Here is a 26090-nt window from a genome sequence, read left to right on the forward strand (position 1 = left end):
AATAGTTTGGGGGAAAAAAGAATGCTTAAACAATTCGGTTCTACAACTTATTTATTTTATTTTACAGGAATGATCTGTCCTTAGTGAAACATAGTCTGGACTCATTAAATAACAAGTTTTGTCTATCCCTGTTTTGTTATGAAATAATTGTGAAACCGTTTAGTCTGAGTACCCTCATGATGCTGAAGCGAATCCCAAGCTAGGCTACGCCTAACTGTAGATACACTGAAATTCCTTGAGTAATCTTTAAGAACAAAGTGAGTATCCAAGTTCTGAACTCTTTCTAGTTTCCCGATATCAGATTTGAAACGTGGATTCCACACCGTACAAGCAAACTCGAGTATGGGGCGATCATTGGTCTTGTACAGCAACTCTTTAGTCTTCACTGGAAAACGTTTCGCGTTGCGACGTAGGAAGCCGAAAACACGACAAGCTTTCGCACACACATAATTTACATGATTGCGCAAAGATAGGTCCGAGGTAAGATACACACCAAGATATTTATGTTCGAACGTTTGGTTAAGACATGTGCCATTAATGGTATAGGAATAAACATGAGACGTTTTCTTTCTCGTGAAGCACATGTACAGAGATTTCTGTAGGTTTATCTGCATTTCCCAAGTTTTGCACCTATCAAATAGCCTATTCAGATCATGTTGAAGCGCGGTGCAGTCATCGAAGTGATTACTAATTCTATATAATACACAGTAGTCTGCAAACAATCGTATTGTAGAAGAAATACCGTTACAAATATCATTAATGAAAATAAAAAATAATAGTGGGCCCGAAACAGAACCCTGCGGTACTCCCGAACTTACATCGACATCTTCAGACTGCTCACCATGTACGACAAAAAGGTCTATCCGGCAGTTCTATGCTCTTATATCCAACGAACAATTTCAGGGTTTATGTTATACCACGCCAATTTTTCTAGGAGTGAGTGAGGAACGACGTCAAACGCCTTTTCTAAATCAAGAAAAATACAGTCCACAGAGAAACCTTGATCCTGATCCTGAACTGCACAACTATACACAATACTACAAACACATCCCACAAAGGATGGCTGACCGCAACAAGCGCCACGGAAGAACAAAGGGCTCTGGAATGTGAGGAGTTAGCAGGCCTGCGTGCATATATTTGATAAAAGCTTTCCTCTCTCTCTCTCTCTCTCTCTCTCTCTCTCAAACGATGGCCGTCGGAACAATGGTCAAGCTCCGACCGATGGGCTCCCTGTCTGTCTGCCAGGCATGGAGCTCCGGGACCTCCTTTGTCATCAAGGTAAAGATAATAACGGAAGAACCCCCGTACCCTGATTATTTCATATGCCATAGTTTTTTTCTAAATCCTCCAAAGCCATTGATCGGTCCCCCAAAAGGGGCCGCGCAGAAGGAAACTTTCCTTCATTTTGTACTTTTGTTCAAAATACATGACAACTCCCCCCTGGTTCTTCCTCATTGGATCCGACGACAAGACCAAATTAGTGAAACCGATATCCGTCGTCCTCACAGCTAAGTTTATTGAAACTGCTATAGGCAAGAAATGCAGCGCAAAAAATGAAGGAAGCTCCCATTTATAGGAACAATTAATGATGGAGCAAAGGTCGTTATAGCAGCGAAGAAGCGAAGAAGAAGAAACGTTACCATGTCATCCCAACACTCTGACCACTGTCATTGAAGATATTGCTATTCCAACAATAATATTTATTACGCCAATAACAATATCCTCCTATACATCCCTCCTCATAATAGGATTTCAAGTTATGATTTTGAAACTCTGATAGATGAGTTACCTGAACTACACTCACAATGCTCCCAACTAACCTTGGGACTCTTCTCGTACAGATGCGCGGGGTCGCCTTATTGAAAGGTTCTTAACATTTTCAGGAGCATGCCTATTTAACAAGAAAAAGTCTACATACCACAGCATAGCACACAACACGCTCACACCTCGACATAGCCATTAGGCTTTACTGCAGCAGTGGAAACGAATTATAAATGGCACAGAAGCTACAATGAACAACGCACATCACCAAAGCACTTCAAGGTCCGGAGGCTTACGCACGACGGGACGGACGGCTGACCACTTGCTGACGTGCGGGCTCCTTGGAAAGTGGCTGGCGGCGGTCGCTTGTCTCTTCCGGCTCGCGGCACTACCGGCCGGCGACTCCCCCTCGTAACAAGCACCGCTGCCCTTATCTAGCGTGCCCAAAACGTGCCACGCCCCCCTCCATCGCACAGTCTTTCCGCTGTGTGTTCACAGATGGCAGTAGAGGTGGCGCGCGGCCGTTTGAACCGAACAACGCGAGCGCTCACAGGGGAGAATCCCCACACGTGTTAACAACCGGTCAACCACTTCGTATAACTCGAAGTTCCCGATTCATGAGCCGACGACTGCTGTGAGCATGTGTGAACCAGTTTCGGCCAGAAAAAATCACATACAATAAGACGTGTTGTGGGGCTAGTTAGTACATACCTAAAGGGAGGCTTAGCGCAAAAAGGATGAGGACGGTGGCAGACGAGGCAGGCGCTTGTCTCGTCTGCCACTGTCCTCGTCTTTGCGCTATGCCTCCCTTATCTATGATATAACTCTTACACCCAGACACACTTGTAAACACTCCTCCACTTATACAACCAAATATCGCTTTTGGCGCACATTCCCAGGTGTTTGAGGGCGGTTATAGTGATTGCATTCTTGAAGGAGGGGAAGGGCCGATCCTCTTTTGTAAGTTATCGACCCATCGCACTCTCAAGCTGCCTATGCAAGCTCCTGAAGGAGATGATTAACAGGAGACGTTTACTTTCTAGAGTACAATGGTCTTCTCGAGCGCTTCCAGGCCGGCTTCAGGGCGCTGCTATGTACAATTGATCAACTCGCTGCCTTGTAATGCTACATCAAAATGCATTCATTCATGAACAGTATTTTGTTACGGTATTTTTCGATGTTTAAAAGCTTATGATACCGCATAAGGCTATGGAATTTTTAGGACCTTAAGTCTTTTGGGTTGTCCGGCAATATATTGAGTACCCTTGCAAGCTACATGTCAAAAAGAACCTTTCGTGTGAGAGCGGGCAACACACTTTCTAGAGTTCACGTTCAGGACAACGGTGTTCCTCAAGAGGGTGATTTGAGTTGCGCACTGAGTTGCGAACTCACTGGGGAAAGGATTGCCACCAACCATATCTTACTTTCTATATGAACACGACGTTCAAATCTCTTTCAAATCCTGTTCTGTCAGTTTGCGAGAGGCAAGTCCAGCTCGGTGTCAACAAACTTGCTGACTGGGAGACGGGAATGGATTTAAGCTTGATCCGGAAAAGTGTACTTGTGTTGTGTTTTCAAGGAGGCGTGGGATTCACCCTGTTCCTGAAATTCAACTTAAAGGTGTTTAAATCCCTCTAAAAGGAACAGAAATGTTTAGGCATGGTACTAGCTGACATGCATTCAACATATAAAACACCTGAAACAGAAATGCGTAAAAACAATGAGTATACTGAAGGTCCTTTCGCAAGTCCTGTGAAGGTCCTCTGTTTACGCAGCATGCAAACTTGGGATGTTCCCGGTTTTTACCAGTCTTATAGGTTCACGGTCAGACCATGTCAGTGTCGTATATGGGTCCGCCTGTAAAATTGCAGTGAGAATGTTGGACCGTGTGCTGCACTCTGGGCTCCGTCTTGCATCTCGGGCTACCAGGACGAGCCTCATTGACATGTGATAAGTGGAGCCTTTAACAACAGTGGTCTTACACTTCAATGCTGCATGCCATCAAGACAAGCTTCATAAAAATCACCTATGTAGTTTTATCATAAACGACACCTCATGTGTTTTTTTTTGTACGCCGCACGGCCATCAATACCCGCTCCTTTCTTTCTCTGAGTAAGAGCCCATGGGGAAGAACTCGGGATTTTGTTTGATGACCTCATGAAGACCTTGATTGATGACATAGTCCCAAGCTAGTCCCAGCTTGGGACATGTCCACATTTTCTTCTGACAATTGTTTTAAATCTATTGACAAGAGAAACATGTGTAGGGAAATAATAACACGACACTTCTTGCAATTAGGAGACAAATAGCCGTACACTGCCTTTTATACTGATGCATCCAAATCTTCTTCTGCCGTGTCGGGTAGTGCTCATGGCCCCCATTTTTCCAGCATAAGAACATTAAATAGAAACTGTGGTATTTGTAGTATTTTCACAGCAGAAGCGAATGTCACTTCAATTGGAGTACAACACATTATACAAACTAAAACACAACGCTGCCTAATCTTTACAGACTTTCTAAACGAAGTTAGAGCTTTACACTCTCTCAAAACAACAAAAAACATTGTACTAAGACACATAATTAAAGTTTTAACGTGTGCTAACAATTAAAATTAAGAATAATTGTTTGCTGGGTTCCGGGACACAGCGGAATGAATTCTGGGGAATAAAATCGCTGACCAGAACGCCGCTGTGGCCGTTCTCCACAGCACCGTGGATGTATACCTATGTCCCCTACCCTGGCCGGATACTTTTGGTACGAAGGGCTCTGTGTAAATCGTAGCAGGAAACATAGGATATACAAACAGACAACAAACTAGACATTTTAAACAGACACACGGAAGTGGCCTTAAGTAGGCAACGGATAGGCCACAGGTATGTGACGTACTCATACCGGCTCACTGGGTCGTTAAGACACCTTTGTAGCAGGTGTCGGGGGGGGGGGGGGGGGGGGGCTACCCGTAGTTCACATACTAATTACTGGTAGGATACTCAACACAGCACGACACAAGAGCGCTTGCCAGAAATCCACAGACATGAAATTCCACTCCCCCCGTCAATATTTTTATCGGCCGAAGCTATGTTTTCGCTCAAACGCGTTTTCAACTATCTGTCAGAGATCAAATTTTTGCAGCTCGTTTTCTGTCCTCCAAATTCCAAGCCTGGCCCTACACCCTAGCCATGTTAATTTTATTTTACTCCATGTCGCTTGTCCATCTCGCTTTTACTTCATTTTTTAATTAGGTTTCTTCATTCATCCCGCTAATTTTAATAAAGAATTTTGTTTTGGCGCTCTTTGCCCGCTGCTAGTCTTGCGCCTAATTCTCGTTACACAGACACGTTGTCGAGGGCCACTGTTGCACTCGAGGTCGCAACAGCTGGATGAGTAGAATAACCAGGGAGGAGTCCTTGCACCACGGGTGGGGATGACGGTCATGCTGAAACAAAGTTGAAGTGGTTGAAGCCGCGTCAGCGAGGTTCTGCCACGAGTCGAGAAAGTGACGGAGTTCTAAAGTTTCCTTGTAGCAATCGCACAAAAGTTCTTTTCACTGTTTCAAGTTGGGTTGCATGCTGCGGGCAGTGATATTTCTACAAGTCGCTTTCGAGATAAAGGTCACGCAGGTTGCCGCTGCAGGCATTTTCCTCTTCTTTGGATGCCGGTGCCGCAGTGCCTTGTTCTACTGGCCTCTCCGTAGTCTTCGCGGGATAATACTATTCCGTACTACACCTCAGCATAACTTATCTCGCTTCAGCGACTAAAACCCAAGTTTAATTTCCAGAGCTCAACCTGCTAGTGACCTGGATCCAGGAGTCGGTGGTGGAGATGGATCCGTACGAGCTGAACCTGGGGCTGCACCACGTCGACACGAGCAGTGCGGGCCAGAAGCACGCTCTCAATCTGCAACCCAGCGGGTACTACACCGTCACCTTCCAGCAGGTCGGTTTGTTACACAAGCTCCCACTCAACAGACGCGCTAGCCGGTGGTACTTTGACAGGCGCGTTGCGGGCTTCAAAGCGACCATATTTCTACCTTTACTCTGCTCGGAAAAGCAGTGGGAAGCTCGTTGACGCCGTGCTTGCAGGAATGGGAAGCGCCGGAAACCGTGGATCGAGTGCGAACTTTTGAAAAGAATAAACCACGTCGGTGAGCTATTGGATTTTTCTCTATTCAGGTCAATGAAAAGAACTTCAGGAATAAATTTAGCAAACTTCTCTGCAAATTCCCGTGATCCCAGAAAAGTAAACAAACACTGGTGAATCATTTGATGTACGAAGCTAGCTTTGTATCTGAACACATTATTGACGATATACCGCATGCCAGACATTCATTTTCGGATAAGTTACACGAACACTTTTAGCGGCCTGCTGCCTTAGATTCACTATCTACGGGCTGCACGGATCCAAGCGCAACAACTGCTTCTGACATTAACAATTCTTTTGTTTAACAGCGGAGCCGTTGTTAATGCCCTTAAGTTCGCCATTGGAGGGAAAAAATACCAAGAAAAATCAGCCACTACTCCGTCTAACCACGACGATGGTAGAACGCGAAGCTTTGTCGTGACGGATCACCATCGCCTTTACACGGGAGGGGTGCAGGATTTTTTGTCCAATTTTGCGCGTACATGCAAACATGTCCAATCCAAACCGCTTCAACCATGTGTGTATAATTTGCTTGGCCAACCACCTGACTGGTTCCCTCTTCTGAACACTTGTGTGTGTTTGCCCAAATTTCGATGTGTTTGTGCTTTTCCTAACTTCCGTGTATTCTTTTATTCGCTTGACTATGTAGTCCTCGTACTGTCAGGTTTGAGCGCATTCTCCTATGTAACAAAGAACAAAAAGAAATGGAGCAATCGGGTCGACGCCGCTTTCATAACGCGAGGGACCCAGGTTGGGCTCCCGCCACGGGAAGCGTTCTTTCTTTCGCTTCACCCGTTTCCGCGTTACAGACGCCATGAGTGACAACACTAAAGCTTCGCTTTAAAATGCCGAGCGCTCGTGAGCGCGTGCCTCGCGGCAAACGCCGAGTCCCCGGTTCGCCCAGTCACTTTAGCAAAAAAAAAAAAAAAGCCCCAGCGTCGTCTTCAAGTGCTAGAGCGCAACAAACTCCAGCGCTAATGCTAAAGATAAAAAGGCACCCTGCTTGGGAGAGGTCACCGTAGCCGCCGCATTCCCTAGAAGCCGTTACTTGACTACGGTTGTGAGAATCATTCCCGATACGACTTGCAGATGCCCCCATTACTGCCTTGAGTCGATGACGAAGAGCTGGTGGAAGTGTGTAGGGCTGAGGATGACTTTGCATTTACCGCTCGGCGCGAAGAAGACAACGACCTCTACGGTGCGCATGACTACGGTTACTAGCACCGCAACTGCGCAAATAAACAACGATACTGAAACTTCATTATGTGTCAGTCAATGCTCACTTGCAAAAGCTTCGACATTCAAGTCTTGCACAAGATTTCAAGCTTTTTTTTATTTTTTTGTTTCCTTACTACGGACTTGAGAGAGAGAGAGAGGGAGAAAGAGGGAAAGCAAACGTTTGACGTATAAAACGGTGGTGTATGAGCCGTAACTAGACGGGATAGGTTGCCCTTATAATCCAGGCAACCTGGGGCCTTTGCATCAGCTCCAGCGCGAGTGCCCATATGAATAGCCCCGGTTAGCGGAGTAGTAGTTGGTCATAATGCCATCCTACCGGTATTCGCCCCGAGCGCGAACAGAGTCGGCCCCTGGCGGCGGCGGGACGAACCGCTCCTAGTGTGGATGGCGCTCTCGCGTCGTCTGCTTTTTCACGTTGCGTGCGGCGCAAGACGCGTGCTGCACACGACAAAACAACCAATATGTGTGCTTGTTTGGCAGTAAGCGATGACATAGTTACCTCTGCTTCCGCATTTCCTCTAGAAACGCAATAATCAGCGGCCGTTGAGGGTTAATGCGCTGGTTTAATTCCACGAAACATCTTCGCCGTGGCCACCGCTTGAGTGTGAACATTGCTTCCACACATTGCACTTTTCCTATTGTTGAGTGCAGTCGTCTGCCGTTTCGGGAACGTCGAAGGGTGCTTTTTGAAGGTGGCGTAGTGATTATTTAAGGATAAAAGTTTAGTACGCGAAACGGGTAAGAAGCGACAAGACCTGTGCATACGCGTGCAAATTCCACACCCTTGTAAAACTGCGCTGTGTCCTTATAGAAAGAAGAAACAAACAAAAACATTTACACTGCACACGACCCGTGCGCTATCGCCCATACATTGCTGGACACGTATTTTACACCAGCAAGCGCCTGTGTGATCGTGTCCTTCCCGTATATTTCTAAAATAAATACCATTTTTGGACAGTCGTTGTTTACACTGAGGAGGAGGAATAAACATTCATTCAACTGCATCGAGTTGGTAATTTTACGTATTATTTAAAATACGTTTCTATGGATGCGCAAGAGTATTTATGGGGGATTTTTCGGTAAAATTAAGCAGTTGTGAGTTTGCGTCTGTCATATGGCATTTCGTGTGTCATTTTCATATATATAATTTTCAAATCCGGCATGAATCACGTTGTCCAGAAACGTGTCTCACTCGGCATAACCAAATGCTTAATATGGTCACGTCTTAACCTCTTAAGGTGGACCTAAGTTTAAAGAAAGAGGAGAAAACGCGTAATATAATGCACGTTGTTGCCCACATGTGTGAGGGGTGTGTGCCATGACTCGCTGTTTTTTTTTTTAATTTTTTCCCACAATGCTTGCTTTCACTACATTTTTGAACAAGGCGAGCCACAATTCCTGGACAATCTCGGACCAAAGGGGGGTTAATTAATTTTCAAAATACGTGTTAAAGTGCTGCTTTTTCACCGCTACAGAACAGAACGCCTAGTGTAGTTTCGATTGTAAGTAATACTGATAACCATAGTTTGGCTTTTCGCGTTACATGCGTTCTCTTCTCTCTGCTCTTGCAACGTTGGCAGGACCCCCCCCCCCCCCCCCCCTCTTCCCGAAAAAAAAAAAGAAATGCACAGAATTTCATTTTTTAACCAATCCTCAAGAATTAAATGCCAAGACAAAGGCGATATTCAGTTTACAAAACAAAGCAGTTACCGGGAATCCGTTGCGCTGATTCGCAACGAGAAATAAAAAGGAAATGTTTTACTACATCTGCAACAGCGCAACTTCATTTATTGCCATCTTTAGGGTTCGTAAGCGACCTTATACGCAAGAATGCAAACACATCTCGCTGTTGCAGGCACCTGTTAGATTTTAAAAGGAACGCAAATGGTCAACACAGCAGCCGTAACAGAAAATTTGTGCTCACTGTGAGGTCCCAGAAGCTTGGTTTGCACACTGTAAACCTGCTTGTCACTTTGCGAAAACCTAGCTAAACATGAGATGTTGATTGTACTGCGTGCGTTGACAATTCAATTCGCAAGTTCACTTGCGACGAAAGCCGTAAATAAGTCATCTGAAACCGTTATTCATCAAACCTTCCTTCAGAGTCGCTAAAATTTCATTTAAAAGACCCGTTAGAGCGGTTACATTTATATCTCTGCGCTGATCAAAATTCAGTAATTTTATGTTGCCTTTTGAACACACAAAAAATATTGTAAGCTCTTAGAAAGAATTTCGGGTCAGTTAAGTGGTGTTACCATTTCAGGGCATCCCACAAATGCAAGAATGCGTCATGCTACCAGTGAAAGCTATTGAGATTGCCGTTGTAAACTGACTTTCAGAGATCGAGGCTACCTGATTTGTTTCTGTTTATGCTTTTATTGAAGGCTCAAAGCCATAGTCTGGAAAGATCGAGCTTGCTACGAGCCACAGCGTACAAGTTCATTGTCACAATTACGGCCATTCTGAGATTCCCGATGAGCCGTCGCTTTTTTTGGCGTAGTAAAGAAAACTGACTGCCGCTTCCATGCTATACATTGAACGTTGAGGAATCGAACTACAGCATACCACTCTTGTTTGCACCTTTCGTGCGCACATACGGCGAGAAAAAAGCACGAAGCGCGCCCGCAGTGTGCATTCTTACGGGCCGCTCAGCGGAGCATCCACACTAGCAGCGCGACGCTGTCGCCACCTACATGTCGAGCTCGCGGCGAATAGACAAGGGTTGGAGACGCAGATAAGATACGGGATGTGTGAGGCTGACACCATGTGGCGAGTGGTATGTAGCAGAGGGGCGAAAGTGACAGTTTACGGCATAGAGGGTAGGACACACGGAGTGCAGGGCTTTGTAGCATGTATTCGTGTGTAAACGACATCAGATGAATGCCTCTTCTTTGGTTAGTCGAAGTTGGGTGGATGAAAGAGAATGCGGAGGTTACGATAATTCCCGAGGGTGCGATGGCAGCGCTATTGAACGTGAACGCCGGGGGGTAGGAGAGACTGGAGCCCCGTGTACATGGACGCGACGGGGACGGGGTGAGTTGAGTGGCGGGTTCAGCTTACCTCGACGCGTCCGAGTTTATATGAACCCCGTCCAAAGAGTCGAGGTGAGGGGAGCGGCGGGGTTCACGGAAAGGGGCTACCGTATTTTCACGATTCTAACGCGCGCCCTCTCTTGATAAAAGGTAGCTTAATATTTGTGTGCGCGTTACAATCGGGCTCAAAACCGAAATAGGCTTTAAAGTGGCCAGCAGCATTCCCATGCGCAACGTACACGAAGTACCCGCAAAATCCAACTCAATCCAATAAAAACAATCCCTCAACACCACGTGAGTGAATTTCGGCGCACTGATTCCTCAATGGCATGCCGCTTACCCTGGTCAGCTGTTGCACATTTTTTTGTGCTTCTGCTTAGCCCCTAACGCTTAGAATTATGAAGATCAAGGCACTTGAAATCGCAAGCAACTTGAAATCGCAAGCAACTTCAGTGTTCCCCGCTATAACTTTATTTCCAGCAGCAGCTGGATAAGCAACCTTGTGAAGCGCAATTCATTTTCGGCTTCTAGAGCTGCATGCCAAATAAAATCTCCCTCTTCCAGGTACGTGGTGTCATGTCTTTCCATCTGCGCAGTACCGTCAGTGTCACATTTTTTTTTTAGAATTTTCCTGCGCGAAGTTATCCGCGCGCTACGATTGGGGGCGCGTTAGAACCGCGCAAATACGGTATTCTGCTCCCTGCGGCCCGCTGACTCAGCCCGACGAGCGAGCTAACCCACCCCCTGCCTCCGAGTTGACTGGACTCGCCGCGGCGGCTCTCTGACCCACCCCGTCCGCTTATACATGGGGGTGTCGAGTCCAAAAAACCTGTTTATTTCGACTCAACGCGCCCTCGTCGGGTCAATGTAAACGGGCCTTGGGATGTGTGTGCTGACTCCCAGGTCAATGCCGGGTGTGGATGCTCACGGGCAGTGGCGCGAGCGGCCTCATTCCCCTCGAGGGACGGGTGGCCAGGAGTCAAGTGATTGAGGTCGAGGATGTGGGGGGTTGAGCGACGCGCCTACCCATAAGGCGAGAAGTGAGGTGCTTCTACGTAAATCGTTTCGGCAGGCTTGCCGCGAATGACAGTGTGTTCCCAGCCATCGTTAGCGGCCTGGGCTATGAGAATTTCTCCAGCCGTGGCGCTCGGCGTGGCTAAAGTAATGAAATAGGTGTGGAGTGCGCCTTCCCAATTGACAACAACCGCCAGAGCATGAGCTTGGCGTCGGGGGCCAGAATTTTGATCTCTGATGTTTAACCCAGGAGAGTCTTCAGCTTTAATTGAAATCTCGATGGATAATTTTTGAAATTGCAGATACGGTGATGTGGGGACGAATTAATAATAATCATAATATTAATAATCCTTTTATTACACAGAACAGAAAACTGTACAAAGTTACAGGCCTGCCAAAGCCACCGTAGGGTTGAAGGGCAGCGCCTGGCAGACTGCGGAAATCCGTGCACATAGCCGAACATAAAAGTAACAGAATCGGCTATTCAAAATGACACAATACAAACCCGAGCTCGAATACAAAACATGGTGACCTGTAAAACCATTGAGGACGGAATGCAGATGATTGCTTTTGAAGCTGCTGGGGCTAAGTCTGGAGCATGTTGAGAGAAGCCGTTTGAATTGGCTGTTGGATTGGCTTCAATGGGATTCCCCAGGGGGTTACAAACTCCGACTTTGAGGAAGTTACAAGTAGAGATTTGAATGGGGAGGCAAAGTGCCATTTGGGATGCCTTTCTTATCAAGATGTCGGGTTTCTCCGGTCCTTTGGGTTTCAGGGGTGGCCTATGGGGTGGCGTACGTGGCGCGACTAAGTAAAAACGCTTGGATAAGCTGTGCTGTCGTATTCCTAGAGATGCGGTTGCAGAGATGGGCAATTCGGTTGACGTGCGATGAAATCGGTAATGTTCTACGTAAATTAAACGAGAACTCGGCAAGATTTCATGACGTTATAAAAGCATGACCTATAAACTGCGCTGCCTATTTAATTCTCTAACCAGTTTCATAAGTATTGATCTATTTCTTGCAATTAAAAGTTGCCGAAGTACCAGTAATGCACAAAGTAGGCGATATAAATGACCTAATAATTAGATCCATCTCTGCTGCACCAGTTTCATCAAAAGTAATTGAAAAAAAGTTATGAACGCGCAGATCTCACATTTCTGTACGCAAAATTTAAAATAGCTGAGCCACAGCAGGGATTCCACAAGTAAAGTCTGCTGATTTAGCACTCCTAAATATCAAGGACAAAATAATTTACAACTTTTAGGATAAATTATAAACAATAGGAACATTTTAATGCGTAAAAAAGCGTTCGTCTCTATTAAACCTGCGGTGTTATTGCAAAAGGTGCTTGCATATAAAACTAGGAAAATTTCTTTCCGACCAACGAAAACTTTTTATCCAACGCAATCAGTGCGCAGCAGTTATTACCGGCACAAAATTTAAGGAATGCGTAATACAATGCAGTGTTTCGCAAGGTTACATTTCAGGTCCGCTGTAATTTTTACTTTTCATAACTGACATTTCTAATTTACACTTCTTCCTGGAGAGTATTATATATGCGGATGACACAAACGCACTTTTCTAATGAAACCAACATGGGAGTACTTAAGAGGCAGACTACTACATGGCTCGAAAATTTGTCTTCGTAGATTAAAATAGACCTATCTGAGTGAAATATTAAAAAATGTAGGCTATAGTTTCTCTACCGAAAAGTAAGCTTACAAAGCACGCTTTTTTTTCATTTCCTTCTGCGGAAAAGTAATAAAACGTGCCATAAGGCAATACTTTTTGTGCGTTATATTGCAAGGAGTTATACTTGTGGGGACATCTCTATAAAACTCGGATGAAAATCTGTTCATCAATGGGACCAATGTATATATTAGGACATTTATTATTATTCCTGGTTAAAAAGCAACTCAGCTACTCAATAGCACATGCCTATCTCCGTTACGGCCTTCTTGTTTGGGGAACAACAGACGTCGAAAGATTGCGTGTATTTAAAACGGTTTTGCCAAGGATTGAAAACCTTCCATTTAGGCGTCACACTGCTCCCCTCCTTAAGAAGCACAAAATATTAACTGTTAACCATGTAATAAACAAGATTAATTTAGGCATCTACAATCAAATTATTGCTGATCTAGGGCTTTTCATTCAGGTATTTCTTCCGGCGGCGCATAAATACCGGTTACGACACACTTCTTTCAATGAAGAGATAGTGCCCACTAATTACGGCGCACGAAATATACCCTGCCAAATGCCCAAGTATTCAAACACACATCCCATTAGATTGGCAACAGCAGAAAGGAGCTTTTTGTTGAAGGTTTCAAAAGAAATTTACCGTGTACAAATCTGTTATATATTTTTTGAAAGCTTATTTTGGACATCTTGAATTTTTGTGCTATTTTTATATGACCATCAGACCTGTATCTGAAATGGGCAAGGGAGCTGTCACTTTGTCGGTCATTTGTAACTGCCTGTTTTGTCTGTCCTCTATAGATACCTGTATTTGCTGTACGAATGAAGTTTTAATCTGCTGCCCATTTCCCTCTGTGACAGCGCGGAGTAAAAAAACTGCCCCTTCCCTACGACACCAAGTGCACCAACTACAGCCTCTTCCAGCCCCTGGAAATATACCCCGTACAGATGACACGTGAGGTAAGGCGAACAATTTTTCGACATAGCTCAAGCTTTCGAGTACTGTACGTATTTGAAGCGAAAGCTTGCCTCATTCAGTTTTTTGTGAAGTACACGAGCACTTTCGTTTCTCAGCTTGCTCCTGCTACTTTTTGTGACACCAGGCCGCGGCTCCGCAGAGCGCACATATTTTGGGCCGAAATTAAGTGCCCCACCGAGGCATTATTTAAAGAAACAGTAAAGCGTAACTGCCCATTTCAAAACAGGGGTACAAGGTGTTTTGTGTAAAATCATTTTTGTGCTCTTTGTTACACGTAAAAAATAGAGCAGGACTTGGACAACAACAGTAAAGAAGGACGACGGGACAAGCGACGGGACAAGTTGCAAGTGAGCGCTTGTCCCGTCGTTCTTCTTTACTGTCATTGTCCAGGTCGCGCTCTATTTTTTGAATCATAATGCCCCAACTTGCCCAACAGATTTGCTTAATGATGTTACACGTAATTTGTACCTGCATACTTGAATCAGTCCAGCAGAAATAATAAAGCAAGAATACGTTATCGATTGTTTACGACGTCAGGTGTGTACCACACTGACCGATTAAGGCAAAGCAAGAACACAACAGTGGACCATTTGTGTCTGGGTCCCTTCACGACACCCTGGCTATTCAGCTGCCGACGCACGGCTGGGAACAGCAGCGCAATCGACGGTAGTAACGTAAAAACTCCAAAGAAAGTAATATTACGATAACGCTATAGGCGTATGCCATCAATCGTATTATAAAACAGACCTACCTGCTCTGATACAGCTGTTTGATGTGTTGATATTCAGAATACTATAAGATCGTTGTCTTTATGTCGCACAAGCTTTCCATGTATGCTTCAGGCACCGCGTCAAAAAATATTGAGTTGTGGATAAAAAGTTTTCTTTTTATCTGAGCGCTGCTAGTTCAAAAAAGCCCGTGCCAGGTGCCAAGCAGCTAAACAACAGGTACGGCGGTCGTCGTCAACGGTTACTCTACCTGTAACGGTGGGCTTTAGGTCCCCGCTATAGCTATCTAGAAGTTGCAACATACGATAGGAAAGCCAACAGGCAACCCACTCCTCCGTCAGAGCTTCGCATACAGCAGCGGCAGCCCTAAGTTCAGATGCAGGTGGAGGCACCAATACCCCGGCAGAAATAGAGCGACGCTGTAGGCCATGGGTCGGACACCTTTTGAGGTGGAGGGCCGAGTTGCACGAAGCCGACACGGAAAGCGCCGGATGGCAAATTGGGGCTGGGCGGGAGGGGCTTTTTTTTACTGGTCTAAAGAAAGGAAGTGAAGACGTTAACTCGCGAAGTGTGAAGATAGAGGCAATACCAACGGGAAGCGACCTTGCTTTGTTCTTGTCTCACCCCAGTTAAGGTTGACATTGCCATGTCAGTCTTGACATAAGAAGTGAGAAGGGGAGGGGCCGCATAATACTTCTCCGCGGGCTGCAGATTGCCGATCCCTGCTCTAGGAGATTCCACGCCCTTTCGTAGGTAATACCCGGAGTGAATAATCACTTGTCACATTTTAGAGCGATAGCTCTGCCACCCTGTCTCGCACTGTCATTCATCGCGTCGCAATGACCCTGTGCGGCCGTATCGCAAGTGGGGCAGGTATGACATCACACGCTCGGGCCCTGTGAAAAGGCGTCGCAGCTGCTCTCGCTCGGAGCCCTGCCGCGACCGTACCACGTGACTATAGGTGGGGGTAAAACCGTTGCTTCGCCGGCGCTTGATCACTCAGTCTGGCTATTAATGGCGTGCAGGCTCGGCTGTCTGTTCCTGCCCTCACACCTAAAAAGCTCGCAAAAAAAAAAAGTAACGGCTGTAACTTCTTACAAAGTTTACTTCCACCCAGTACGTAGGTGCTGCCACTAAGTGTGGAACCGTTACTAGTCTAGACAGTGCACTTCGTAACTGCTGCTTGTTAGATACTAACATTCACATGATAGTAACGAAATTCTATGAATTATTGAGCATATCAACTACAGCACTTTTCCCGATCCAAATTACGATTTAAAAGATTTTGCAAATGCACATACTGACTTGTATATGGTCACAATAAAATTCATTATTCGAAGCTTATCACTTAAACATTAGATTTTTGCGACAATCCCACCGGCTCTATCCCAGGATTTCCACTGCTAGCTACAAAAGCAAGAACAGATGCTAAGTTAACTAAGTTATACTCGCTCTCCTCGTGCATCCCGTTGGTTTTCTTGCCCAACTTATTGTTGCTTGTCTACGGGTGATATGCGCGGGTTGAATTGGTCTATGTCCTGCTGGCACTCAGCAGATACACATTGTCATGCGTAGCTTTTTATTGGGTTATGCATGCCCAGTTAGTAAAAGAACTTATTTCAGTTATACTGGGACAAGTAACTGGTTATTGTTCTGTTACTAAGTGCAGAGACCTCTTTTTAAAAGTGTGCGGCTCAGTGCAAGCGAGAGGCTGAATGCACTCATCCAAGGGATATAGCTAGACTTGAGGCTGCGTAACCTCAATGGGTGGGCCTCTTAGTCCAGGCATCGCATCTCGGGTTGCCGGCTGCACCAGTTTTTGGTGGCCCTGCATCCGAGCTGGTCAGCGCGCCGTCCCACTGCTCGGGGGCAAGCGAGGGCTGTGGAAAGGGGCGGTGTGGGCAGGGGAGCAGTCGGAGCAGTTGTAGGGGAAGAGGGTGGGGGAGATGTGGGACAGGATGGTACCGTTGTAGGGTGTATTCGGAGACGTCGGGATTCTAGATGCGGGATTCTTCGTTGGTGGGCGCAAGGTGTAAAGGAGGCTTATCTCGGCAGGTGCGTTGGTAGTGCGATAAGATATCGGAGTTGGAGGCTGGTAAGGGGTGTAGCGTGTCTGACTTCGTGGGTGAGTCAACGGACCATGTAGGCGGTGGATTTCGCCGACCGCAGCGTGGGCTGCTTTATAACCGGGTAGGCAGATGCGACCTGCGTCCTTCATTAACATCGTAGCATCCCCTCCTACGATGCTTACGTTAGGAGGGGTTTCTAGGCTTGTAAAAGCTTGGGGGCAAGTAGGGGGATTCTTCGGTCTTCGGAAAAGGTATATTCGAGAGGTTTGCTGCGAGCAGGTGATGATCGTGAGGTAGCCGGCCGCTGCTGTACGTACTGCGAGGGCTATTGCTGCAGCTTGCGATGCAAATGGAGATAGGTGGCGGCATGTGGCTGCGGTGCAGATGCTGCCATCGGTGTCGGTCACCGCTAGGGTTGTATGAGGACATGTGTGAGCAATGCCGGTGTATCGAGCGTCTCTGGCCGATGAGTTTCTTGCATGGGTAGCGAACGCCGCGTCAAATGTGACGACCTTGGTTGAACAATAAGGATGTGCATGCCTTCTGATAGGGGCGACTTTGACGGTGGCTTGGATGCGGGGTGGGACTAGCTGTCTCACTTCATAGTGATCAGGTATAGGGAGACCTAAATTCTAGTGGACTGCGCCACCTGTAGGGACGAGCGGAAAGCGAGCGAGTTGGCAGGGGCTTTGAACGTCGATGAGTTCGGAGAGTGAGAGAGAAAAGACTTGTCGATAAATTTTCTTCGTGGTTTGATGGAACTAGAGAACTAATATTGGGCTGGGGTACTTTGTTAGCGCCTGAAAGAATTTCCCATTTTGAAAAAAAGAAAGAACGACGTTGAAACACGTGTTGCAGGGTGGTGCTTGTTTTCGCACCATTCAGAGGTTGTCTTCTACTCTGTGTTTTTAAAATCACTTTACCCTGACCGGTATATCAGGCGTTGCGTGGCTTCGTCATTGTAAGCCGTTCTTCGTTCCTCAGTGTGCTTTCCCCTTTTATGCAAGGCCTGCCATACTCAGTCCATGTAAAGCTACCTCTACCTAAAAGTCTGCCTTCCGTGCGGCGCATATCTTCAGGAGGGAAAGTGTTTGGGCGTGTTCGTTCGTAGTCTATGTTTACCGTGTCCACGGCGCTATATTTACTGTATCGCAGATCTGCCTGGAAGAGTGCCAGATGAACATCACACGCAGCATGTGCGAGTGCATCGACCAGCGCTACGCCTTCCGCAACAGGGTCAACGATTCCGGATGCACGGCCAAGGAGATGGGTGCGCGTGACCTTCTTGCCTCGCTTAGCCCTGAAGTCTAACTGTTCATTCATTTCATCACAATTGGTTCTATGACGCCTGGGCGTGTACACCAAGTAGAACTACGAATTACAACAATGGTTGTTTAACTATGTACACCCAAGGACTAGACGGGAAAATCAGTGACATTTAAAAATGGCCCCGAATAATTGCTGAACACGTTTTTTTTAGGTGCAACGCATCTCTTTAACTCGCCTTGTCCCTCCGGCGTCCGTCCGTAGTCCGCACGCCTCTCCCCCATTCTCCTCGCCGCGCCAGCTGCGCGCTCCGCCGCTCTCACCGTACCGCCATCTGTGCGCTAGCGCTCGCTCCCGTCGCCGTGCGAGCTGTGCGTCAGCGCGCACTAGCGCATGCGCTGCTGTCTCTCATTCCCTTCACCGTACATATAAACGCGATAACTGCGCCGCTCCGCTCAGTCGTTCCGCCGCTCCGATGACATCCGATGACGACCGGCGATGATTTGATATAAATGGAAACACCAACAAATGGACATGCTAAATGGAAACAACATAACGGAAACGCAACGGAAACCCCACGATGCGTCGCATCTACCCACGGTTCCCCTCGCGGGAAGATGGTGTATTTTTTTTCATTGCAATTGTACGTGTGTGTGTGTGGGGGGGGGGGGGGAGGTAGGTTCACGGCTTCCCCATGCATGTACTTGCTCGACCCACTATTAGTCCTATGGGCGTTGGTGAGATTTTGTCTTGAGGGGGGCAAACCCATTGTATTGAGGGGAAGAAGAAGAGGGCAAGAAGGCGGGGTAATGTGTTCCTGGGTGACTAAAGGAAGGGGGGGGGGGGCAAGAGTGCCCCTCGTCCACCCCCTGCAGACTTCCATGATTAGTCCTAACTTCCCTTACGTACACGCGATCGGAGTCTTAACGACTCCTGTCGCGTGTACGTAATCGCTGATGGTTTTTATGACGCGGTTAGCACTACAGAGAGGGGACAAGCGGTCTCTGGAAGTGTGGGAAAAGAGAAAGAAAAACGTTTTTATTGAGGGCAGTGATGTCCTCGCGGGAATGCTGCCCTCTTCGTGGGTATCCATGCGCCGTCTTGGCTACAACCGCTCTCTCAACCAGCAGGACGTGGTCGGGAGAACCGCCTCTCAGCTGAGCATCTGCGATGGTGCAGAGGTCGTTCAGCCACTGCGTACGCCTCGGCTCGCCCTTTCGCGTCGAATGCTACTATATTACTTGGTCGTCCTGAGCGGTGCTAGCAGCGTCATCCCGCCCATTTCTGCAGTCAACAACATATATACTCCTGAAGTATCGTTAAAGGAGCCATGAAGAGAAAATACAACTTCGTTTAATTTGAAAGAACTACGATTCAGTATCTCACTCAGCTCCATTACAGCCGCAAAAGATGTTTTTTTTAACGAAAAAAAAGCAAGAAGTGTTTAAAAACTTTCAAATTTTGCGCCACAGTGACGTGTTATGAGCAAGAATGACGTCACACGGGCCAACAATAAAACATAATTTTCAGTGCGTTAAATGCACGTTAGCATTTAAGTGATGCGGTCAAATGGAACTAGAGGTCCCATTACAGACGTCCAGTCATGTGTCGTCGCGCCAGGTCAGTTAGGCGGCCGCCAATCGCACAAACAAGGTTCTGTGACGTCACAGAAAAGTTTGGGAAAGTGGCTAGGGGGTCGCGACTGCTTCACACGTTTTCTTTAATATCTCCGTTATTTGTTCGAAGATTGCGATAATATTGGTATCATTGTTGTCGGGACTAAGCAGTCTTTCTAATAAACCCAACTTGTATTTTGTCGTCATGGCTCCTTTAAAGTATCACAGATAACGTCGGAAGCCATCGACATGCGGCAGGGAACCGCAACCAAACCTTGTTGGAAAAACTCTCCAAAAATAAACCACGAGAACTACATTCTGACTCATATGCTTGCTGCCAATAATACTAAAGCGTTTCCCTCCCCCAAAAAAGAATAGCACCGACACACATGCAAGTGCACATGCATGAGCTTTAAAAGCTTGGACATCGTGCAATCACACCGCAATAAAAGTTGTTTATGTAATTTTTATTTAAACAATACCCACAGCGCGTGAGGCTTTACAGTGGAAGGGGGCATTACAAGCAAAAGCAGCATAAAGTGGTAAGGCAGAATCAGTTCTGCAGCCATTAAAATAACAAAAAACTTTAAATCAGGAAAAGGGTATAAATCCCACGGACATTTAAAGGTACATGACATTTTTTGGAACGGTACAACAACATAGAAAAGAAGGCGTCATTGTTCTGCACTCTAACGCTATTACGAGGTAGGCGGTCTCAGTCCCTAGTGGTTTAAGGGAAAAATGACTTTTTTTAATTTCATCAGTTTCACAGGCAAATTCACGGACTTATACTTATTATCTAAACGTTAATATTTATGATAAGGTTCCCGTCTCAGACATGTAGTGGACTGGTAAATGGAATGATAAAATTTGAAGCGAAATTTTCTGTGGTGGCTTAGCAGGAGTTCCCGTCCCAGTGGTTCATTTGTTAGTGACGCACTGAAATTCATCGTAGAATTTCCGGAGGCGAAACGGGCGATTTGGTTTTGAGTTCACTCTAATTGAAACTGTTTTTAGCGCTACATGGGTCCGAAACAGTATAGGCATATTCCGAAATCGATCGGACTTTTGATTCGTATAAAAGCTCTTTACAAACGTGAGGGAAATTTTGAGCAGAGCACGAGGTTGGCGGTTCGCTTCCCGGCCGCGGCGGCCGCTTTTGAAATGGAGGCGAAAAGCAAAAACGCCCCTGTGTACGAGATTTCAGTGCACGTTAAAGATCCCAACGTGGTCAAAATTAACCCGGAGCCCTCCCCTCCGGCGCGCCTCATCACCTGCGTATCGTCGGCGCGTTAAACCCTACAATCAATCAATCAAATTTTTAGCATCCGGGCGAAGGAATCCTTAAGGAGGCCTGGACGCCTGTGGAGTAACGTGATCAACGTGGCGGTTCCAATTTCGCGTCATTTTGGGTCCCTGCTGCAGTTGTTGCGGGCGCCGCTTACGTGGCATATTTTTTCTTCTTCGAGGATTTGTAAATCACATAGTGCTTCATCGACCGGATAAACGACGGAAAGTAAGCTTATTTGAGCCGGTGTGCGCAATGCAAGCAGAAACAAAATTTCGACGAGTTCACTTCAGTGTCTTTATAACTAAATCGAACTAACTGTACAACAGCGATTCTTGCACCAGTTCATTAGTCACTAAAATTTGTGGGTGAATTTCATAAAGCCGCAATTCTTGTTTCAGTAGTAATAAATAAACGTTTCGTAGAATTCGGGTCTTTTTTTTTTTACAAGAAAGACATTCTTGATCAGATCTACGCCTTGTTTACAAAATAAAATGTTGGTTTTGGTGTTTCGGCAATGATTCGCAGATTTGATTTTGCAGATGTAGATGCAGGTTTGCATCCCTACAATGATTTGCATTGTAGCGATGCAAAGTACTGAAGAATAGAACGGCCACAAAACCCTCGCGCAAATATTGCGCCTAATACCTGTAGACGCGGTGACCTTACATATCATGTGATTCGATTCACCGCTCGCATTCTGACCGCGCACAGTGTTCATTACAAAGGGGCATGCTCAGATTGATAAGCTTTGGCGCAGCCAATTAGTGCAGGGGCATCAGTGTTCACATAGGCATGAGAGATCACTTTGGGAAGGTGGCGTGAAGAAGAATGATTGCAAACTCTGTGTCATTCCACTCAGTTCCCTGGGCGCCTGATTACAAAGCAGCCGCAGTTGGCAAATTGTCGAATCGGTGTAACTTTTCAGGTTTAAGTAGCGCGGCAGACAAGTTCGGCAACGATAAAAGAGACCCTGTACGCATTCTTGTCCATTGGTGCAGGCTCAATTCATAAGGCCGTTTCGCTCTCTTATTGTTTACTATAGAATCATAAGCGTAACGAAGCACGGGAATGTTTTATACCCCTGCCGTTAGAAGAATATCATTAGGAAGTGCGAACCAGCGCTGAACAAAGTTCGCAAGTAAGTGAGGCTACCCTTAGTTAAGATCCGTCCCTTCCCTCACTCCGCGTTCACTTCGCCGACCCGAAATCCGTTTGCTGAAGATAAAATCCTGGAAAAAGACGTCTCCCCGGAAACTTTTCACTAAGCTGCCCCAACAGCTGAAGTGCTAAAGATAAAGCGTTGTTTTGCACTTCAAAGGTTTAATCGAATGGCGTATTTAAACGTAGACTATTGCAAACGCCTCATTTAACATTATCGCCCTGATCATTTTATCCAAGTGAACAGTTCACGTCCTGATTTCTAATGCCAATAAAAAAGTTAAACATACGGGCAACAACGTGTACAAATGATTACGCAGTGTTAGCACGGGACTGACCAAGTGGACACAACACGCAATCTACTTTCCCAGCCACCTCCTCGCGCTGTTTGCCGTTCAGAAAAGATGTACCAATGATCTATACTACACGAACGTTCTTAACAACGTTTGGACAAAAACACTGCATGCGTCAGCGAGCTGTTTCAGCTTGGCCGTGCGCTCCTTGAAGAAGACAAGAGAGAGAGCACTGTCTTTAATGGGACGGGTGAGGATAGCCTGGCAAAGGCGCCTAGTTTGCTAACCGAGATATATATTAAAGTAGGAATTTTATAATTGCGATGATGATGACTATGATGACGATGCTTATGCTTGCGTAAACTTGTTTAGAGACAGGGATCAAGTTCAGTACATCGCAGGAAAGTCGATAGACAATTTGCCGCACGGTATGATCGTTTACCAGTTATTCAGGGGCCTAGCACGTCCCTTCGTTCCTATCTTGCCGAGAGTGGCTAACTCAAGGAAACTATGACAGAGACAAGTCGTTCGCTGTGCACATAGCTTGGATACCAGCCTAAATTTTTTCTTGTATCCAAAGCGTAATTACGGCCACAGCTTGATCCGAGCCTTCGTGTGCACCACAGAACAGTTCCGAGCGTTTCTCTTGTGTGCAGAGACCTGCGTGCTGCCCCGCAGTCGGCCTGTGGCGCTGGTGGAGTGCGAGAAGCTGTGCGGATTCCCCTGCGAGTGAGTAAGCGCACGCCAGAGTGCGACTCTTTCCAAGCGCGCCCAAGAAAGAACTGCTTCTCAACAGGCCGTAACAACGTTGTGGTTTCAAATCGCAGAAAAAGTGGCAGTGCATGAAAAAAAGCGACCCGCAATAAAGCTAAATGGGCAATTTGAATAGTTGTTACCTGTTATAACTAAACAGAAATAACAACAGAGATTAGTTTTTCCTGACTTAAGCACGGGCGACACTGACTTGTATTGTATTTTGGGTGCGCTTTTGGTTTCTTGGTTAGATTTAGCCGGCACTCTATTAGACGCTTTGTCCGACAGGCTATGGCCAAGCGGCTGTTTTGCCACAGTCAGCAATAAACCGGCGTGTAATGTTAGTTTTGCTGCAAACGGAAATAAAAAAATGACCTGAAGTTGAAATGAATCCACACAGCCACACAGTACACGTTTTCCCAAAATAATTGGCCGTTGAAGAGAGATTGAACCTTTTTCGTATGGACATAAACCACCTACTTGGGCAGTCGCCACACCGATGTGACCGGGAGCCTAACCGTTTGCAGCAGTATATCGACTTAATCGACACCTAGAAGTCCGGAAAGCATGTAGCCTGCGAGTATAGGGAACGCCCCCAAAGCCGAACGGGTTTCACGAAGTTTTCACATAGCGGTGCATTGTACACGCAGCAGACCAGTCATAGCCAGACAATAGTCACACTAAGCACACGTCGCGTATTTCTTGCTTCTGTTTGACACTTTTCCTTCCACCAAAGCAATCAAGGCTGCTCTGGATGAAAAAAGCCGAACTCCTTGTAGCAGCTGCAAGGACCGCCCCTAAATGACACGGCCACCACAACGGCCATGTCAGATACAATGCTTGGGGGCGTGCACCGAATGATATCACTGCAGATGGCTGGTTGGCCAGCGGATCTGACTGATCACCTGTCAAACCACCACCCGAGGCGTAATGTAACTTCCCCCAATTGCGCAAACAGTGGGAAATTATGCTTAGATGTTCCCCTCCTCCTTCTCATATTCTCACCCCAAGTTCGCTTCTTTGCCCAAATTCGTGTTGTGCGTCTGCTATTTCTGTCGCAATATGCACGCAGGGAGACAATCTACGACATCACGCAGTCTTTCTCCAAGTCTTACGGACTCATGGCGGAAGAAGGGTGAGCCGAGACCCATCTTTTTTTGCCCAAAACCGCATCTCTTACGTGCTGTCGTGGTCTCTCTTCTCCCAAAAAGCGTCTACTTCCTCAAGCTCAAGCTCCTAATGACGTCCCGGAACGTCGAAGTGGTCCACTTTATTCCAGCACTAACGGTGAGTAGCGGCCTTTTGTGCTTGCAGCTTGGTAGCATTGTAATTGACCCGCTGGCCATCACTGCCGGGATAATTTCCATTTCGACACTGAATTCAACGCAGTCATGCTTATTTGCATAGTCACCGGCTTACAGAGCATATAGAAAGATATTGACCTAGACTCGTCAATTGTGAGACTTCCGTTAGATGCTCGGTTACTGAATATTTTGCTGAAACACCTAAAAAGAAAGTTTCCGGACTGTATGACCGAAAAGGCTCACATCAGTCCGCGCCAATTCCTTTGTTCATGTTTGATCTTCATTCCTTTCCGTCCGCACAGCGGCTAAAGAATCATTAGCACAAGTAACGATTTACCGCAGCGAGCACGAAAGCCAACTACGAAAGAAAATGCAGGGCTGCAGTGGCGGAATCGTAATAAACGCAACAGAGCGAGTGTCATACAAATTCTAGAAGACAGCATTTACTGCTTTCTTACAGATTCCTTCCTCTCAAAAAATACATTCGCCGATTACCTTCGGGAGCAACGCGCTAGTCGAAATGCACAATATTTCGTGGGAAGGAATTAACTGTTCCGCACCACCCCTAAGATTACAGAATGCTAAGAATGCTATAGGCACGGCATCGTGTCACCCTTCGAGAAATGGTTGTACACACTTTTGCCCGCACTTCTTTGTAAAGCGGTTAACGAAAATTCCTATATGTCCTGAGGGTGTCAGATACCGCATCAAACTTCTCTACGGAAACTTAATTGTCTCCCACTAAATGTATGGCCCTCCACACTCTAAAGACCTGCTCAGCGTGGTCATCAGCAAAAGGAAGTTCGTATGGGTTTTCTAAAGAACATACTCGATGGGAAACGCAAAACTCAGTCGCAGTTTCATCCCCACTCGGGACGACTTAGCCAAAGTAATGTATACACTATTGTAGACTATAAAAAATTTACACAGCTCCGATCTATGGCAAACGCTAGCTGTGGTACTTTAAACTTCTCTTTACTATAATGCTGGTAATCCTTAACAAAAACAGGAATTGTGGTTGTTTAGAAACCTTAGTATCCGGAATTACATTTGAATGCGGTATATTAGCAATATATAAAAGACATGGTTGAGAGAAAAGAGTATTGATTAACATACCAAATTGAATTCTTTAAATAGCGTGGACAACTGATTGGAGATGCGGTGGTGTTGCAGTGCGCTTGTCCACGGCAATAACATATAAAGCAAGGCAGTTATTAACATAAATAAAATGGGAATATGAAACGTTGTTTGTCGAGCTTCATACAGAAATTACGATTGAGTGAAATGCAGGCCACCTGGCTCTCAAATGCACGATTACATAAACAAAATTTGAAGGCCTCTAAGCGCGATTTGATACCATTGCTAAGCGCTGATTATTTTCGGTGAATTTACATTATATAGCCGATCTTTTGAGCACTGATTATGACAACTTACTGCCCTCATACGGCTTTGGAAACCACATTAGACACCGTACTAGAGTAACTGAAGTCATGACCATATTCTGTGTAAGTTTAGTAGGGGCCCATTGCAGTAGAACCGGCGTCATTGCGGGAAATGCCGCTGACCACCATCCTAATTTCACCATGGCTAATAACACGCAACCTTTGCATTTTAAACTTACTACTGATAAAGTTCAATGATGGTAGTATGAAATAAACGCTAATACAGGAAGAAAAACTTAAAAGTACATCTCCATAACGATATCAAAAAGAAGTTCATGACGGCTGTCTCAAAAAGTTTCAGTGTGTTG

The 26090-nt window shown here is 46.1% G+C and overlaps 1 protein-coding gene across 1 annotated transcript in view; it reads left to right on the forward strand.

The window, feature by feature from the left end:
• LOC144165034 (uncharacterized) overlaps window positions 1–26090 on the forward strand; it is a 111574-nt gene that overhangs the window by 34081 nt on the left and 51403 nt on the right. The window contains exons 7-12 of the mRNA XM_077695194.1: window positions 5540–5697; window positions 13745–13843; window positions 17815–17929; window positions 22940–23012; window positions 24109–24171; window positions 24248–24323. Of these exons, the coding sequence (XP_077551320.1) occupies window positions 5540–5697; window positions 13745–13843; window positions 17815–17929; window positions 22940–23012; window positions 24109–24171; window positions 24248–24323 (584 nt within the window). The remainder of the gene's footprint in view (window positions 1–5539; window positions 5698–13744; window positions 13844–17814; window positions 17930–22939; window positions 23013–24108; window positions 24172–24247; window positions 24324–26090) is intronic.

Source organism: Haemaphysalis longicornis, unplaced genomic scaffold (assembly GCF_048455015.1).
Source record: "Haemaphysalis longicornis isolate Haplotype H1 unplaced genomic scaffold, Haemaphysalis longicornis Haplotype H1 scaffold_14, whole genome shotgun sequence".
Taxonomy (NCBI): Eukaryota; Metazoa; Arthropoda; class Arachnida; order Ixodida; family Ixodidae; genus Haemaphysalis; species Haemaphysalis longicornis.